General features: G+C 42.8%; 1 protein-coding gene across 1 annotated transcript in view; it reads right to left on the bottom strand.

The window, feature by feature from the left end:
- COL4A6 (collagen type IV alpha 6 chain) overlaps window positions 1-19,582 on the bottom strand; it is a 92,692-nt gene that overhangs the window by 9,142 nt on the left and 63,968 nt on the right. Inside the window, exons 15-33 of the mRNA XM_086756679.1 lie at window positions 19,183-19,236; window positions 17,779-17,848; window positions 16,945-17,055; window positions 16,024-16,173; window positions 14,342-14,446; window positions 13,274-13,434; window positions 12,098-12,277; window positions 11,010-11,193; window positions 8,150-8,221; window positions 7,596-7,703; window positions 6,320-6,541; window positions 5,913-6,074; window positions 3,766-3,936; window positions 2,973-3,116; window positions 2,572-2,697; window positions 2,077-2,258; window positions 1,748-1,811; window positions 1,183-1,257; window positions 683-790 (exon numbers count right to left, since the gene is read on the bottom strand). Of these exons, the coding sequence (XP_086612805.1) occupies window positions 683-790; window positions 1,183-1,257; window positions 1,748-1,811; window positions 2,077-2,258; window positions 2,572-2,697; window positions 2,973-3,116; window positions 3,766-3,936; window positions 5,913-6,074; window positions 6,320-6,541; window positions 7,596-7,703; window positions 8,150-8,221; window positions 11,010-11,193; window positions 12,098-12,277; window positions 13,274-13,434; window positions 14,342-14,446; window positions 16,024-16,173; window positions 16,945-17,055; window positions 17,779-17,848; window positions 19,183-19,236 (2,449 nt within the window). The remainder of the gene's footprint in view (window positions 1-682; window positions 791-1,182; window positions 1,258-1,747; window positions 1,812-2,076; window positions 2,259-2,571; window positions 2,698-2,972; window positions 3,117-3,765; window positions 3,937-5,912; window positions 6,075-6,319; window positions 6,542-7,595; window positions 7,704-8,149; window positions 8,222-11,009; window positions 11,194-12,097; window positions 12,278-13,273; window positions 13,435-14,341; window positions 14,447-16,023; window positions 16,174-16,944; window positions 17,056-17,778; window positions 17,849-19,182; window positions 19,237-19,582) is intronic.

Below are 19,582 nucleotides of genomic sequence, written 5' to 3'. Positions count from 1 at the left end.
GAATAAACTACTACTTAGATAAAGCAAAACCAGGTCCAAATCTCTCCTAACTACCTTTACTAGCATAGCACTTATCAAACGATTCATTGATAGCTTTTTAGCTTGCTTTTTTTTTTTTTTTAAATCATAGCAACGACATTCTTCTTCATCCACCAAGTGACACACTGGAACAGTTCACACACTGAATAACTAATTGTTTTTCAAATAAAATATTCCAATAACAACTTTCACTGTTCTCCCATCTTTAGTCTTGATAACAATTTGAGAATCTACCTGCTAGTTACACCAGTATCCAAAACACTTGTAGCCATCCTTCTGGGTATGTTTGGTCCTAGAGAGGGAACGGACAAAAGTGCTGCAATGGAAGATTTTAGAGCAGCTTTGGACATAAGCAGCTGCAAAGACGCTGCTACTGCTTGTATCTAACTGAGGTCCTCCCTGTTTGTTAAAGGAATTTCTTTAGGTTTCAGTTGTGCAGGGTTCACAACATGGCTGACCCACAGGATTGGTCACGACAGTTCAAGATAACGCCTTACACCAGGGTCAAAGAAAATTCCCATCTTGTTAGCGTTCTTGTTTAAGCATCAGCTGAGACAGGCCAACCAAGGCTAAGGAAAAAACAAGGTGAGGTTGTTCCACAGTCACACCATGAACTGCAGAACTTAGATGCCTGGTGCAGTACCTGCTGGTCCTTCTTGGCCAAGATCTCCTGGGCCGCCTTTGAGTCCATTCACCCCAGTGTTTCCTGGGTAGCCTGGTTCACCCTTGAGTCCTTCTCTCCCTCTCTCTCCTGAAAGGATAAAACCAGAAAACATGCTAGAGCATAAGTCAAGCTGGAGGAAGGTGTGAAGAGAGTGAGAAACACATTATGTTGAGGCTGCAGCACTTGCGTCTGCTTAGTTATGGTCTGGGCCCTGGATGGCAAATACCAGTGCAAGCCCACAAGTTCCTCGTCAAGAAGTGAAGAGGGACCCAACATTAGAATTGGGCTGCCCTAAGACATGTTTATTATCATCCAGATTTCTGCCTCACCTGGATTCCAGATGCCTCAAATTTCACACCCAGGAGAGGGCTAAAGTATTTAAATTTATAGATTACAAAAATACCCAAATTGGGCAATGCTATCCTGTTTAATCTCTAGAATTTTGGATTCTTGAAGTGAGCAATCAAGGACTACTTTACCTGGGAACCCTGGGTCTCCTCGCCCTCCTTTTGCTCCGGGAATGCCAGGAATGCCAACAGACTCCCCGTGGTCACCTGGAAAAGACAGACAAGGTGGGGAGGCCATTCCCTTATTGACTGCGTGGAGCAGTTTCCAGGGCTGCTCAGTAGCCTCGTTTATGGAAAGAAACCTTGCCTGTCCTTCATATCCATGGAGCAGAGACAAGGAAGTAACGCAGCTGAGTTTGAAAATACTTATAAACAGCAATGGATGCAAATTTACTCTTGCAAATGCATGATAGGAGAAACATTTATGAGTAACTCCACAATATCCTGCCCTTTATACTTTCGACAAAAGGAGATGAGAGAGAAGGGTGCCTCTCATACTGTCCAACAGGCTTCACACAATAATGTGGCCAAACTCTCAAAGGAACATAAAGTGTTTAGGCATTTGGCTTGGGACCGGTCTCATTTGAAGGAAGCCCCTGACAAGGGGACACTTCTAGAACCCTACTCACACATTTCAGTTATGAATATTAGGACTGTGTGTACTGAAAGACCATGTATGCTACGAAAGATTTCTTACCCTTTGGACCAGGCAGGCCAATAGGTCCTGGGAATCCAAGTGTTCCTGTGGTACCATCTGAACCCTGGAAAAAAACCCCAAAATTAGCCTTTGCTTTTTATTCTTGCTGTTCCAAGTTTGGGTCATATGGGATAACAGACTGGAAAGATGTAGAAAGAAATACTATCCAAAGTGCCATTCAACAGTATGAGCCAAAAAAAAACAATCTGGAAGTTTTGTAACAAAAAATCCTGCCAGCTTCTGCTGCTTTGCTACAGAAGTGCCAATTAGAACACAGGATTTTCTTAAGAGCACTTAAAGAAGATGAAGATACTTAAGAAGGTATTTACCCTCTCTCCTGGCATTCCTGGAAATCCTATGATACCGTGTGTGCCCTTCTGTCCTGGCAGCCCAGGCTGTCCAGGCGGACCAGGGAAACCTGGATCACCATGAAGACCTCTCTCCTTGCTTGCTGACCCAACTGGACCAGGCAGACCAGGCTGTCCACGGCTTCCTGGGATTCCTTTATCACCTAGGTTATACAATAGAGGTAATTTCATTTCATGATACAGACATTCAACTCATCTGGGCTAATCGACCTGTTCCCAAGGCTCTCCTTAAAGAGGAGGAAGGGATGGCATTAGCTCTGCAGAAGAGAGTTTCAAAGGAAAATTGTGTTCTCAAAATTCAGAATTGCCATATGCAAATCTTGCTAAAACGTGAACGGCAAAACAGAGAACAGAAATACTGCAAGCTCTGTCAAAAGGACAGACCGTTCTCCACTGAGAATAAGTACAGTTACTGAACAGCTGATACTGGCAACTAGCTATGCTGTTGTGAAATACCTCTAGGTCCAGGGAATCCTGCAAGTCCAACTAATCCAGGATCTCCTTTGTCTCCTTTGAATTGCAGTGCCTCTTCTGGAAGCCCAAGAACAGGAAGACCAGGTGGACCTACATCACCTCTGTCACCTGAAGAAATAAGAAGTCAGGAAATCTTCTTGCAAAATAACCTAACAGAGAAAGGGTATAACACCAGAGGCTGGCAGACAAAAAACAGAACTTCCATGTCTCCTGATACAAATTATTCAGTAAGTGCTCAGCACCTTTGGCAACCAGGCCAAAGTATTTCATAGAGATGAGAAGAACACAGCATTTAGAAGAAAACATTAAATACACAGACATCTCAAAAGGGCCTCCTAAGTCCCTCTGCTGCACAGCCAGCAAGACTTTCAGCTGTTTCTCACCTTTTTGACCTTGGAGTCCCACAGGTCCAGAGCTCCCTTTTCCTCCAGCTGTGCCAGGAGTTCCTTTAAACCCATTCACCCCAGGGACACCAGGCAGGCCTGGCATGCCAGGGAAACCAAGCAGGCCAGAAGACCCTTTCTCGCCTGTATAGAAAAGTTAAGAAATAGAAAGGGAAAATCAGTCTCTAGCCAAATCTGGGTAGTAAAACTTCACGGCACAAGCACAGCATGGCCACTTCTCTCACGGGTCCTCCACTCATGACACTTTCAACCAGCACTTTTCCGCTCACCTTTGAGAACCTGGTCCTGCTTCCACTGGAGAGCAAAAGCCAACTGATTTCCAAGAGAGCAGCATGCACTTACAGAGCTCTATTGCTCTCTGCCCAAAATAACACAGAATTCTCCAAGTAACCGACTACTGTACTGGTGCTTAATGATCTTACAGATTGTAAATTTTTACTTCCCATTTGGTTTGTGCTTCATTTTCTCCCTTCTATAAATTTCATTCACTGTTCCTCAGTTCTTCAATTTTCTTGCCTTTCTATCTTGATTTACATGATCCTTTGTCCATAAGGGCCCAAGTCCTTTAAGATGGATCTCCTTATGACCATGACTTGATAATTAAATCCATCATTCATAATTCTTAACTCAGCAGCAAAACAAATGCATTCCAACACTAGTTGGGAATTCATTCTCTTCTGACAAGTTGGGCCTAAAATCAGTATTAACAAGGTGGTTTGTTTTTTTTTGTGAGTGCAATAGTCTCAGACTATTCCCCTAGTGGAACACGTACCTTTTGGCCCAGAGAAACCTGCACGTCCGTGTTGACCAAAAGGCCCAGGTGGCCCTAAGAATCCTCTCTCCCCAGGAGATCCTGGAGCACCATCAAGACCTGGGAAGCCTTTCATACCAGCAGGGCCTTGTGGACCTACATCCCCAGTCAAACCTTTGACGCCAGGAAGTCCTGAATTCAAGGAAGAACACAATTATGTCACACAAACACTAGGATAATTTGCGGGCAGTTTCCCAAACTCTTTAAACACAGGATTGTTTTTAATGTGACAAATGGACCTTACGGCACATGCAGCCTACTAGAAGGCATAAAGCTTAGAATTGCAAAAGCATTAGTCATCTAACAATAAAATACCTATGAAGAGGGTTACTGCCTACATCACTACACAACTGGCAAGCGTGAAACCCCTTATGATGAATCCATTTTGTCTCCTTTACCAGACGCTAAACTGCAGCGCACCAGTCTTACCTTTATCATCAAGGCAGCCAAACCAGAATGGGGAGCATCATTAGTGCCAGCCTCTGCTACCTACCCCATCCTCTGGGTGGACCAGAGATGAATTGGAGAGGCTTGGTTTTACAAGTTTCTTCTCCACCTTGGTAGATGAAGTGTTACTTCTCAAGAGCAAATCGCTCACTAAGGGAACAAGCTTCTGATAAAACCAACATCATACACAGTTTTGCCTCTAAATGTTTCAGAATGTGTCTAGATGAAGCTTTGTAATGGTTTACAATTTTAAATAAAGGCTCAAACCACTGAAAACAGAATGCTCAGATTCAAAGAGAGGAAGCAAAGGAAAAATCAGGAGGCTTCTTCAGGAGGCGCTGGCAGCAGTAGCACCCAGTATACGAGTTTCGTTACACTCAGGGCTTAAATGTTTTAAGCTACAACCCAGTATTTTTTGAAGCAGAAGATGAAACAGCTGCTTTATTTAAGAAGACAAAGAAAACACACACATTTAAAATCTGTACGTATTAAGAATTTCCTTATAGGCTTCAGGCTTTGTTACTGTCTGAGCATTCTCACTCCAATGGTTCTTCGCCTTATGATTTGATTAGCAATAATAAGGGGTATCACCTATAGTCAATGCAATTCTTGTAGCATTAAAAGCTAGGTTGTTAGTCCATGAGCTTTTATGCTACACTGCATTTTCTCACCTTGACAGCCTATGTGAAGAACCCATAACCAAACAGTGTGACATCAGAAATGGAGAGTTGATGATAAATGGAATAGAAACATGGTGAAGGAAAAAACAGACAAAATATGTGAACAGGAAGAACAAGGGTACAAAAGAAATTAATGATTCAGAGAGACTACAGCTGCAAAAAACGTAATCATTTGGAGTTTATCATCCTAGCAATCGAAGGTTTTTAAAAACAGTTGAAGGAAAGTCATATATGGCATACAGTCCAAAAATGTAAAAATATAATAGAGAGGCAGAAGCAATGTTAATGTAAAAATAAAAAAAAAACCTTTAAAACTCTAAGATTTTAATCCCAAATGGTGTTACTGCTTTCATTCATTTATTGTCACTGTGCTCCAGCACTGTCATTCTGCATGTCAGAACAGATGAGTTACGTCACAGACCACTATTTACGAATTCCCAGGCCCCTCTTTGCTTGGCTCTCAAGTACCACATGTACATGTTATCATGAAACACTTTAGTCAGTGCAGCTTGAGAGACACTACTGTACTCAAGTGGCGGGGTTTTTTCGCCTTAAAGTGAAGGGAAATAAATTTATCTTCTGCCCCGGTGAAGACAGAGAAGACTTAAGTGCTTGTTCTGAGAAAGCCAGCAATTTTTCAATCTATCAAAGTCACATTTCAAGCAACTCCGTACATTAAAAATTAATTATATGAAAATGGGAAATGAAGATTAGTCAATGATTCAGCCAGCATGTAAGAGCAGAGACGCTAAAAACAGAGACATTTAAGATGTTTTCTGCTGTACTTCTTACAGCCTTGGGGCACCATTTCTAGGCAGAGGTCGTCCAGCAGTCAGAGGCAAAAGGCTCAAATTCTGCTCTCTGTTATCCCTAAGCAGAGGCAGGAGCTCACTCCTAGCAAATGCCAAATCTCTCTCACACTTCCTCAACACTGCAGCGTTCAAGCTTAGTTATTTGTGTTCACCTGAAGACATTACATACCTGGTGCTCCTGCAAGGCCAACTGACCCCAAGGGTCCTGGTTTTCCCTTAATGCCAAAAGGACCTCCAGGTCCAGGAGGTCCTCGCAGTCCAGGGACACCCGAATATCCTGGATTACCCTGCTCGCCTTTAATACCTAGGAGGCCTGGTCTTCCGTCTAACCCTGGGAACAGAGAGGCGGGAGGTTACAGAACAAACAAACCAAATGTCACACTTTTTAATTACAAAAGTTGAGTTTTAATGAAAGCCTTTGAGTTGCATTAGATTCTAAGAGAAAACCAGCAAATTGCCACTTGTGAGCAGCTTAGAGGACTGCTAACACAGTATCTTAAAGAGACTGGAAAAAGGAAAGATTTTTGAAAGAGAAACAGTTTTATATTCCCAGATGTAAGCAGTATCAGTGCTTACCTTTTGGTCCTGGAAATCCAAGATCACCTGTAAGCCCTTTATCACCCAGGAGTCCAGGTCGGCCACGCTCTCCCAGGGCTCCACTCTCAGCACCAAATACATCTCCAGGAAGTCCCTTCGCTCCACCTAAGCCTGAAGCACCCATTTTCCCAGGCAAACCATCTGTTCCATCCAGTCCGGGAAGTCCTTGCGACCCTTGCTCTCCTCGAGGCCCAGGGAAGCCTTAAAGAGAAAAACAGTAAGTGTCACTCAGCAGAAGTACAGAGTATCTGCTTCCAACAGCATCTCTAACAGAATAAACATTTTAAAAATTTCCATGCAAGAAAGTTGTTTGGGAAGTTGCAGAACGATTCACTACTGAATTAGAAACAATAATCAGTGACAGAAAGTGATGAAACTGTTTAAAACAGTTAAAATATCCTTTCATACTCTTCTTTTTTTAAAAAGAAAATAACACTTTAGGAGAAACTGGGAGCTGCAACTAGTTGCAGCTTTACAAGCTTAGTCTCACTAGATGGCAGATTAGGCAAAAAGGACAAAAAAAGGAGGAAGATGCCATTTCACCCTACAGACAGGCAGTATCTCACCAAACCTGCAAAGATGTTCTATTCCTCCCATCTTTCTTACTCTGTCCTCTATGTCAGACAACTTCCAACACTGTGGGGCAGAAGACACTGGCAGCCTTGGTAGGAGGAGGACTGGAAAGTACTCTCCCTGCACCAAGCAGATGCCAAACTGCACTGCTGTGAGGATGTGTCGTACTGCTCCGGGGTTACGTCATTAAATCAGTGACCCCATAAAGATGACATCCTCCCTTCATGTAGTGAAAGGATAAGAGATTTCTTCAGCCATATCCAGAGAAATCTGATGGATACAAAGCAATCTAGCTTTAGGAACCTTTCCTCACCACCTCCGCTTCTTGCTCTTCATTTACACAGCCATCAGAAATTCCCACAGCTAAAATGAGTCCAAACACTCGGTACAGCAGGTCTTTACCAGAGTACTACATGACGACTGTCTCTGGATAAAGCTGGCTGTCCTCTTCTCTTCCAGCAGTGATACAATATTATAGGCAGGTAACAAGTATCTCGAATATTTCTTTTGTTTTCCTCCAAGCTGCAACCATTTACTTGCAGATTGCATTTGGAAGGAGCACAATGGAGCTCTCAATAGAGCATTATGAATGCAGTGGCCCAGAAGGTCAGAAAACTCCTTTGACAAAATGTTGTACATATTAATGAGACACTAAAAAAACCTCCAGTAACTTCCCTCTTACCAGGTTCCCCTTGCAAGCCCATTATCCCTGGAGATCCCGGCTGTCCTTTTGACCCATGTAATCCAGGTTGCCCTGGAATGCCAGGAAAGCCTTTGCTGCCTTTGGGACCTAAGGGTAAAAAATATGTTAATAAATAATATTAATCAATGAAGAGTGGAAGACAAAAACACAGCACGAGAAAACAGGATCAGATCTGTTCTGCAAAGCTAGTGCTGATAACATGTGCTGGATACACAATTTAGGCTAAATCAAGTCTCAAAGCTATGGCTGTTTCATCAGCTACATTAACACAGAAGGAGAGGGTTTGTGTTCAGAGGGTACTTGAAAGGGGAAAAAATGGTGCAGTCCTCAAGATCCTCCATGGGATTTAAGCCTAGCCTCTTTGGAGAAAAAACAAACCAAAACAAAAAAACAAACCAAAACAAAAAAACCCAAACCATTGTTCTGCCAGTTAACTCTCTGGAACAACTACCACTTGGAGGAGCTTAATTAGCAGGCATTATGTTCCTTGCGTGGTAGTCAGCCAGTGCATGACAATCAGCTTGTCTCCCTACCTGGCAATCCTGAAAAGCCGGGCGTCCCTGGGGGCCCATACGCTCCAGGAACTATGCAGGGCAAGGTGATACCTAAAACGAAGAAACACTGAGGTTGCACACAGTATCCAGATGGTTTTTTTTACAGGAGATATGATAAGTGGCTGTGAGTGGACTTACGCACATCAAACACTGCCGACGTCTCGAATACGTGATGCTAAAGAAAAGGCATCCAGAGCCGGGTGATCATCTAATCTCACCCCTACTACTGATTTACTGCATGGCCAGTAAAAGGTAGCAAATACTGCTGTGGACTACTTGTAGCATGATATCCATGGCTTCCACTCTGCAACTGGTCCTCCCTGTGGCAGGGGCTGTGCAACAGGCACTGAAAAGCTATTTTTTTGACCCAGAGAGCTTAAGGTCCACGCTGAGAGCTTTCAAAGCCAGTGGGAGCTGACAGGTGCCTCTAACTTTTAATAACTGAGGATGTTTCTAAGCTGTACATAAACAGCACTCTATAGTGGGAAATTCTCAAATGTGCATCTGCAACATAAAATACACATCTAGGGAATATTGAAAGGTGTCCAAAAAACTCTGTCACCCAAGAGTTCAGGTCTGAGAGATGCACACATGGAGGGTGGAATAGCAAGGGGGTTTTTATTCCAGCCTTACTCTCCAACTGCTGCTTCTTCAGTCTGTCTGACTAAGGAATAACCACACAGCTTAAAAGTTTGTTAGCAGCAAACAAGCCTCTGCGATTGCAAAGCTCTCTGACTTCCACCTCTCAAAAAAGGCTCTGTTTGTACCAGCAATGCTTTCAGCGGAACAAAATTTATGTGGCTTTATCAGAGTCGCTAGCACATCAGATTTACCTGGACCACCTCAAACCCTTCCAACGTTCCTTCTTGTAGGTCACTGACAATTTGAAGTCACATTCACACAGTCACAGAAATTATTATCATAAAAACTAATTCAACACTTTCCAACTCCAGAACCGCTTCCAGTTATTTTAAGAGGAGTCTGTGCTAGAACTATAGAATTAGCTCCTACACTGCAACAGCTGGCTTAGCCTTAAACTATTATCAATATACTTTCTAAAAATTAAAATCTAAAGGACTTTAAAAGCTCCTTGGAGAGACTACATACAAAAGATGAGTACCAAAGCAAATCTGGGGAGGACAGGTGGTTTTTTTTCATTACTCTGAACACTTTTATAAGCAGAGAAACAGCTGCCTAACTGCACCGTTGCCCAGTAACCCACTTCCATCCACACACGTTTATTGAACATTGGATGAAACTTACTACATCAAATGGTCTTTTAATGTATGCAAATTATTTCTCAGTATGGAGGGAATGATGCATTCACACGTTTTCTTGCACATCTCTACAAAGGTACAAACTGAACTAATGACTTACTCACACTTTCCCACATATTTTGACTGTAGATACTCTTCTACAAAGGACCATTCATCGTTAGCAAAGCTTTGATCTTACTTTCATAATAAGCTGGCTTCTGATGTGCACCGCAGAATATCTAGAGTTCACCTCACGCACAGAGCATTTTACTTCTACTTATCTTACAATGCAATTTTAATTTAGTGGATTTTGTACGAGACAATTTCCCAAACAAAGATGTAAGCATTCAGAGCTATGAATTACTAAAGCTTTTAGCATTTAGCATGTGACTTGAATCGGAAAAAAGCTTATGCAGACTGTTCCAGGGGGACATTAATGCTAGCTGTCTCCTCACTCCATAACAACAACCCAGCATGACACCCCTGTGAGGTAACATGCCATCCAGCAGGTCCCTGCAACCTTCCCCGTGCTATTCTGGCCCAGCTCTCACCTCCCTCTGGGTTTAAGATTCCTCTGCCAACTCCTCACACTGCAATGGTTTTATCACCAAGGTTTTTGAGCTCAGAACATCAGTTTATCAGTCCAGAAACCTAGGCAACAATATTATGCCTGCAACTATATTTTTGGTTTTGTTTTATTGATACTGACAGGATTACAAACCTAGGAGCCTAAGTACACACAGAATAGAAAATACACTGAAAATCAGCAGCGGGAAAGAAAAAATACTGGTTATCTTCAGTTATATTCAAATGGCTGACATGGAATCAAGACATTGGGGCTAGCCCTCTGCAGTCATTTTGTAATAAAACCATTTTCCATAAAGGTTTAGACATATGACTTTCCATGTAACTCACTTTGAACTCTGAAAATGAACATAAAACATCATAGATGAAACATGATCAAACCTGTATCTATTGACTTTATCACTTCTCCTTGTGCTGTGCTTTAGGCTACACTGACACACAAACTGAGCCCAACTGTAGTACCTCAGGGGGCAAACAGCCCAGAGCTGGTCGCACCAGTCACAGCTGAACACCCCACCTGACTGCCATGACAATGTCTTATTCACCAGTGCCTGTTCGCACATACAACGTACTACAGTTTCCCTTTTAAAAAATCTGGAGCTTTTCTTATTTCAGTAACAGTAATAGTTCTGAATACTGATTCAGAAGTCTCAGATAGCAGTGAATTACTATTTTTACCTGGACAATTAAGTGGGCTGTGCTTTTTAAAGACCTCATTTTATCAATCTTCCTAACTATCTTTGGTGCACTCTTAGTATCTGACTACTATTTGAGTATTAGTTGCTTATTACCTGTGTCCTCATGAGCATGACAACTTGAGAAAGATGTGACTGCTGTGTGAGGTCTGGTGAGCCCACAAACCAGTTTCAACTAAACTAAAGAACAATCTTCAATCTAATGCAATCCTCTGTCTGGCCACAAGCAAAGCTGTAAGTTGAGTGCCATTTGACTTGTAGCTGCTTCGCACCTTTCAAAAGCGTTGACCCAGCAACACTTACCTGGAGGGCCCGGAAGACCTGCTTGTCCTGGAAACCCATCCATTCCCGGGTCACCTGGTGGCCCACGAACTCCACTAGGACCTGGATATCCAACGCCAGGAGAACCAGTTTCTCCACGATGGCCCTTGGAGCCAGGTAACCCTGGCAGTCCTTTTTCACCTGGGAAACCCAGCCCACCATCACCCTGTGCATAGCAAAGACAATTACAGCTGAAAATCAGAGAGATGTAGAAAGAATATACACCAGCATCATTTTAACATGCATAAGAGCTTGGCTGGTTCTGTGCAAGGTTCAGATGGGCCTGGGAAGATACACAGAAACCACTGTGAATTATCCACCATTATTTCAAAATGCAGGAAAACTCAGTGATTATTAAAAATAATATTTGATGTTGTATTTGCCAAAATGTAAATATTGCATATTCTGAAAGACATTTACTTTCTTTTTAATTAAAAAGATTCTGGTGTGGAAAGATGGGGAAAGGCTGTTTAGTAGGGCCTGTTGCGATAGGACGAGGGGTAATGGTTTTAAAATAGAGGGGGGTAGATTTAGATTAGAAATTAGGAAAAAATTTTTTACGATGTGAGTTATAGAACACTGGAACAGGTTGCCCAGAGAGGTGGTGGAGGCCCCATCCCTGGAAACGTTCAAGGCCAGGCTGGTTGAGGCTCTGAGCAACCTGATCTAGTTGGGGATGTCCCTGCTCCTTGCAGGGGGGTTGGACTAGATGACCTTTGAAGGTCCCTTCCAACCCTAACCATTCTATGATTCTATGATTCTATGATTCTATTCCAAAATTTGACTTGTGATGATGCCAACAGTGTCTTTTATGTTTTAGGACACAACAAAGAACAGCATTAGGGTCTACCCCACTACTGGAAGTTTATCTTTTGACTGGGTAGCCAGAGGCATAATCAGTGCCAATTATTAATCCTGACCAAGATAAATTTGTGCTCAGGGACTGTGAGCTTTTTTATGTATTGGAGACTTACCACAGGGCTAAACGGGACTAGTAAGCCAAGCCTTTCTGTTGTTTCTTCTCCTTATTTCAATTCTCAAGTACTGCTGCTAAATTAATCTGAACTTACTGGAGGGCCTGGTGGGCCTGGCAAGCCTGGAAGTCCATCCCTGCCTGGGGTTCCTGGGATGCCTGAAGGTCCTCTGGGTGCTGTCGCACCACGGTCCCCAGGAGCACCTCTGCCTGTTGCATAGGATGAATCTCCTTTTTCTCCCTTAAGGCCTGGAAGACCTTGCTGACCAGCCAAAGCCTACAGACCAAAAGAGCAAAAAAACCCAGGAAAATGAATATGCAGAGAAAAGGCTTTGATTCTTAAAAATGTCATATGAGGACAGGACACAACAACTGGAGCTAGAAAGAATCTCCAAAAAGTTTCCTATTGTATACATCACACTAGAAGAAGGAGAAAAAAAAAAAGGTGGTTTGATTATTTCCAAATGTTTCAATCAAGTCACTACAGCTTTACAGTGGCAAGCCAAGCCCTGGTATATAGCACTATAGTGACAGCAGTCTTGGATGGCATCTGGGAACACTACATCATTCATGATATAACAGGGCTCAAGTATTGAATAATCTTCCCTATTACTTGGTGTGAAGCATTTTCTGACACTGAAAAAGATACTCTGAAGAAAAAAGACTGGTATCCTCATGGCCTACGATTTTCAAAAGTAAATACTACCAATGAGCAACACTCAGCGCTTTGGAAAATCCTGTTTGTTATGGTTGCTGTTCCGTAAAAAACACAGCTCAGCTCTCACTAATGTATTTAGCATACAGAAGTTGAGAAGAAGAATGCATCTCTGACACACAGCTTTTATAGCTATGAGCAACGATGTGGAAAGATCTCACCATTCGATTTTTCAGGTCTTCTCTCCATGCAGATGTATATCTGCTTCCCCAGCCAGCTCTCACTTAGGAAGAACCCTGGGTCTAACCCACATATGCCTACAGCCAAGAAGTCCTGGGATGAAGAATTGTTACTGTTTTTCTCTTGACTGCTAAACGTGCAGTTCTCAGAACTTAAGAACCATTTCTTCTCCCATTTTTTATAGGTTACAATTCCTCTACTTTCAGCTTCTTTTCACAAATCAGTTTCTGGGTTACCTTTTTTTTTTTTCTTTTAATCCAAACAAGTAGAAGAAATTATGCAATAAAATGTGTTCTGCTTCCACTACACCAGCAGTTGCACATGGGTGCTTTTTCTCCTTTAACTCACGACAACCAATGCAAACTCTTCCTGCCTTACCGGAGGGCCTCGCAGTCCTGGTGCGCCTACAGTGCCTGGGTCTCCACCAATGCCCTTAATCCCAGGCACACCAGGGCTTCCCGATGGACCTGGTGGACCTGAGATGCCTTTTAGACCAGCTCTTGTAACTCCTCCATCACAAGCACAATCACCTGCCTCTCCTGGAAAATACAGTCAACACTCCACACTCAGTTTCATTTGGATAAAGACCCTTTTCACTTGCAAGAGCTCCGAAAGTAGTATTTGATTCAATTAGGACAAAACCATTCTCATATGATTTAATTTTGTGCCTACTCTGCTCAGGTGATGCGAGTGTCAAGCAAATGGAGCTCAGATTGTGCTCAGGTTAATTTCTATGCAATGCCCATCACCAAACTACCACGTGCAGCATGAACCCCAGCACTTCTTGACCTCTTCCCAAAGGTTTAGACTCTTCTAAACAGGTGGGTTTAGGAGAGTTTTAGGACAGAAGTCTTGTGGCTTTTTAAAGAGATAGTTATGTGTCAGAGAAAGCAAATCCATACTCCCACTCACAGTAGGTTACGGTGATCATCAGCTGGATATCTTTATATTTTCCTGGATTGTAACTGGCCATGAATCCAAACAAACACAAAGCACAGCGTCTGTGTCATCATAGCTTTTGCTACTGTTTCTGTCACACACTAAGACCCAGATTCTCATCATTTTTAGCACAGAGGAGAATAAAATTAAGTTTCTCTGTCATTTCCAGCCTATATTGCAAAAAGCAGTGAATGAGATTTTATTGCTGAGTCTCATTACATCTTAAGGCTTTAGAGTATAACTAACTTAGCTAATTTTCTGGGTATGAGATATTTATCCGCTTATTTGCCTGAGCAGAGTAGGAAGTAGGAACAGGATTTTGCTGGCAGTGCTGGGCACAACTCCCTCTGAACTGTAAAGGCTGTTGGCTCCTTTAATCCATCTCAACCTCCTATGATTTGTCATAAAGACACTTCAGCCTTATCCCTTAGGATATTAACCACATGCAAATATCTTTCTTAGGCCCAATGACTGCTAAAAGGCTCTCCCAAAACAAGAGTCAATTACCTTCATACCCCTTTGGACCCAAAGCTCCTGGCAGCCCTCTTTGTCCAGGCTCCCCCACCACCCCAGTCCTTCCATCCAGGATCGTGTCTGGGGCAAATGAAGGGCCTGTATGTGGGAAGAAGGCAAGGAAAAGCTGTGAGAAGGCTAGATTTCTAGCTCATTACTTACTTACAATGTCAGTTACGCAACAGACAGAAATGGCACTGGATCAAACTGCACCTGGAGAGTTACACAAGGAGACGGAACGTGGTTGGTATCACAGGCTGCAGCTCTCTGCCATGTTTGCTTCTAGCTCCTCATACTAGGAGCAAAAGCAAAAGCTCTCACAATGTGGATGCAACAGTTTCATTCCTCCACTGCTCTACCATTGCACTTTTTCAAAGACTTAACAGTTGTCTGAAGAACCAACCAAACTGTGAGCAGGTTGTACAAAGAACGGCAAATGACTTAGCTCATGGCAGATGTGCCTTCACAGCTCTGGGGGAAGCTGAGACTCATGGACAGAAGATGAAGGGACAAATCAATGTCTTGGTGACTGCGATGACTGGCTATTGCCCTTTTGTTGGCACAGAAGCTATCACCTATGAGCAGTGTCTCTGCTGCTGTGGGCATGGTAGAGCCATCCCCAGGGCTACCTGCACTCTGCAGAGCTCCTCGACTTCTCATTAAGTTGCTGCAGCTCAGGAAAGAGACTAAATGAAAAAAAAAGTTAAGGGGACTGTCCTTGTCCCTCACTTTATAACTGCAGGATTACCTTCTACATCTCTTCATATGCTGAATAGAATGAAACATGAGTTGACAGAAATAGCAGTGCAAAGTGATCTAATGTAAAACTACTGTGTCTGAAAACTCTTCCCCTCGGTGACAACAGTAAGATGGAGTGCTGACCAGCACCCGTCTGATGCTCCATGGAAACAAACTGCAACCCTCAGCTAAAAACAGCTACAAGAGCTTTACAGACTCTGCAGAAAAATGAGCTGGATTTGACTAGCAAACAGTTATTGGTAAGAGAGCACTTATTTCTTCTCCACAGAAAATAATTTAATCAGACCACGCTCATTGGCTCCATTGCTGGAGTGTGCCCTGTTTTGAAAGGTTGGCACTAAAAAAATAACACAGGCTGTTTGAACTCAGTTTATGGCAGAATGGTAAAACAAGGTCTGTGTAAAATCAACCCTTTTCAGGTAATAGTCAGTTTCTGAGGAAAACAAAACAATGGATAATTGCCCAATCAGGGCATGCATACAAATGAACATTTGAAAATAAAATCATGCTTCCTTAGGCCTGAAAACTGTCTCTTCAGGCATCCTATCTGACCTCCTGGTCCCCAAAATATGTACTCACAAGACTAGATATTTAACCCCAGGTGCTCATAAGGTCATGGGCTATTCTTTATCTAAGCCAGTAGGAGACCGGCCTAGAACTTCAAAGTCCTCTGTGTCATAAACTGTGTCAACACAACCTTGTGCGTCAGTCTCTCAGGCTACCATTCTTAACAACAATTAGTTGTGTTTTCTTACTTCAGAGGGGTACCTGCTGGTACATATATTTAAGGTGTCAACCAAACATTTAAGATCTACAGATGAATAATCCTCACTGGCAAAGCAATAAATATATAAATGATTATTTGTCTTGTTTCACTCTGAATCCAATATAAAAATAGATGTTAAAACTATACATACGTGGTGAACCAGGCAATCCTGGTGCTCCTGGCAGACCCGGTAAACCATCTCTGCCAGGAGTGCCTGGTAATCCAATCGTTGCTCTTCCTGGTTCTCCCACTTCACCCTTCACACCTGGAATACCTGGAGACCCTCCAGGGCCCTTTCCATCTAGAGAACGACACAATGAGCAGCTCTCCAGCAGCAAATACATTCTAGTATTTTTAAGGTTATGAAAATTACTGTTGTGCCCTGAACTGCAACCATGTTAGCACAGAACAATTTATAATTGCACACAAAGGAAAACCTACTACTTGGAGGCACCAACTGGCTCCCAATTACACACTCCTTTGGTCATCAAAAAAACTTCACAGGGATGCATTTAAGTCCCACTGATCAGTTAGACAATTAACCACATAAGACTGTGGTTTATTTGTTTTCTGTTTTCTTTTGAGCGAGATAATGTCCTTAGTAGTTCCTAGCCTCTGGATCATTGCAGGCCAGGGCTTCACAGATGACATTCACGTGAAACAGAAACTTCCAAGTGAGATCTTTGACGGGACAAATGGGTTCCACGCACAGTGGGTTGATCTGGCCAATCTTTTAGCTTTCATAGGAAAGGTTCTGCCAATTTACTGAAACAGAAATCAAACAACCAACCTCCTGTGTAGACTGCTATACCAAATACTCACAGCTGGAGACCCTCTTGGGCTGTAATCATTGTGGGACTAATTCTGCTCCTATCCAAGTCAACACACTTGGTTTCCCTGTGTGTCATCCCTGTCTCCTACGTCTCATACAGCAGTCTGCAAATCAACCAGCCGAAGGAGCAGGGAAAGGCTTGCTCCAATACCTTCACCTTCTCCAGGCGACTACCCAGAGTCTCCTCAACCACAAAGACAGAAACCAGCCTGCTAAGGATACTGTTAGCAGGTGCTGTACCTCTCTCCAGGCCTGGAAACCCTGGAGCTCCTGGAAGGCCTGGTAAACCACTGATCCCTTCATCTCCTGGAGGACCAGGTATTCCCGGGCTTCCAGGGTCACCCACGGCACCTATTAGATAAATACAGAAAAACAGGAGGAAAATCTCATGAGAATTTCTGCTGAAGGATTCTGTTCAGGCAACCACCCCGGTGGCCACTGATCTCACTGACAGCAAAGGTTGCAAAGCTGTTAGCAGTAAGCCTGTTAGTCAAAGTTCACAATAACGGGAAAAATTCCTCCTGAACTGTTAGAGATTGTTTCAAACTTGACTGCATGTCAAAGAGGAAGAATAAGAGAGATCATACAATTTGTCCCCCTACCTTTATAGCTTCAGAGACTGTTCCCATCCGGGCCTCATTCAGCTGTGGCATTAATTAAGCTCATTTTCTCAACAATATTCTTACCACATTGAACGACAAATAAGAGCAGAATGATATTCAAAGTATTCATGTCCAAGGAAGCTGTTTTTCCTTGGTACACTGAAGAAAGACACCCAGGCAGACACACAAAACTTCCCCATGCTCACACACAGCCTCCCAGGTACCAAATCTCATTCTGCCTGGAAACATATCAATGTCTGCAATGTGGGGCTGAAAGGTTTATCGTAAACTCTGAAGTTATAAACATGAAACCAAACATATCTGTATGACAATAATACAGAAATTAAAGGAAAAACAACAAGGGATGGGTTAGACCCAATACACAATGTGGAAAAGTGGTGAAATACAGTAAGGGAAGCTGGATCAGAAAAAGTGCTTTAGAGAAGTTCCAAACCAAAATGGAAACGTGTACCTGAAATGACTAGACCTTCCCTGTCAATAACGATAGGAGGGCCTGGGGGACCGATGCCACCTAATTCACCCTGTAGAAAAAAAAAAAAAAACCACCAAACAGATTCACAGCACATTCAGATGGGTGATAGAGGGGAAGACTGCTTGTCAGGAAGCAGACTGTACTACGGCAGCAATGTCTGCGGTCATTCACTGACTGACCATCACTCTTTGTCTCGGTGAGAATTAACTTTGTATTTCTGCTATTCACAATCATCTGCTGCCTGATTTACCTACTTCCTGTCTGATGAAACTGATGGCTGCTTCAGATAAAGTGTTTGCTACTGCCCAGCTATCCTCTGAAGGTATCCCGTCACCTCCACAGGAAGCATGGACATGTATGTACCATGTGTACTGGGGACCAGTTATCATATCATCATATCGACCAGTACCTGGTAAATCATTTTTGTTCACCTCATGGTAAAAGCAAGAGCGCTGCTATGAACATATCCGTTTTTAAAAGCATTCATCACTGCAGCTGTTGCCTTGGAATCCTGAATTTCAATAACAGGAGCTTCCAGGAAAATGGATTCCTCCATAAAATCAGCCAGGTAAAACAACAAGCATATTGTGACAAACTGCAGTGCCATTCCCTCCTCTCACTCCAACACAGTATCAAATCCTCTTTAAAATCGCAAGCGCACAATCTGACTATTGTCCAAATTGTCGTCATATTTAGAATATAAACACCATGCAGTGAGCCAAGGCAGTGCACACTTTGCTCCTCCTTCCAGTAATACTCCTCTGTGCGTAAACCTGTACTACTACTTCTTCCACCTGCTCTGCACAGAAAAGCCCTCCAGTACCTGCATTTCACATCTGCCAGTCCTGGTGGCAGATAAGTGTTTTCCACAGAAAACTACTATGCAACCATTTTCCACTCAGTTTCCAGATGTCTGACTGCCCAAGTTGTGAGATATCCAGAAAATATCTGCTACGTTGCCTACCTCCAGCATGAGAAATCAGACACATTCTTCTCAGGCTTGTAAACACTTGTACATCTGTGACCTAAGACTTCAGATAGCCTTGGCAACTATCTTAACATCCACTTATTCCATCTAATCTTACCTCAATTGTCCAGTAAATGTGGCATTGGTGTAAAGACAAAGGAGACCAGAGAGACTACACCTACACTTGTGCGTCATCAAGTTATGCGAATGAACATTGTCAAGGTATTAAAATACACAAGTGTTTAGCAACCATTCATTTTTATCCTCAACAATAAAGTAAATAAGGAACTGAAACATACTGAAAATTACAGTGATACAGAGGTAAAGAAGAAATTTGACTGGGGCAATGACACTTATTTATTCATGCAAATATCTTTTAAAAAGTAATGCTTCGGTGTTTTCATGTGTGAACTTACCTTCGTGCCTTCAACTCCATCCAGTCCTGGATAGCCTGGAACACCTGGATGGCCCTGCAAAGTCACGCAGAAGAACACTGTTACACAGTGAGACAATACAACAGTGGCTTTATTCGTTAGCTGAGAGATCTGCAGTGCCTGGACTTGAATCACAAACCCAATTCATTGTCCTACCAAACATCTGCAGAAATAAAACAAAGAAAGAGAAAGCTGATGGCATCAATTTCTCAGCACTTGCAAAATACCCGAGCACCTTTAGGCCTCCTTGTGCTGTAAATTGGTGAGAACTTGTGAGAAGGCATGAGGGTGTCTAAATCAGCAGGACACCTCTTGGAGTTCTCACAGAATCATAGACAGCTCTAGGCCCCAATATAGCCCACACACAGTATCATTGAGAAAC

This window comes from Chlamydotis macqueenii, chromosome 11, assembly GCF_036417535.1.
Source record: "Chlamydotis macqueenii isolate bChlMac1 chromosome 11, bChlMac1.mat, whole genome shotgun sequence".
Classification (NCBI taxonomy): domain Eukaryota; kingdom Metazoa; phylum Chordata; class Aves; order Otidiformes; family Otididae; genus Chlamydotis; species Chlamydotis macqueenii.
The sequence above is the reverse complement of the archived record's forward strand: the minus strand, read 5'-3'. Positions and strand labels throughout refer to the sequence as shown.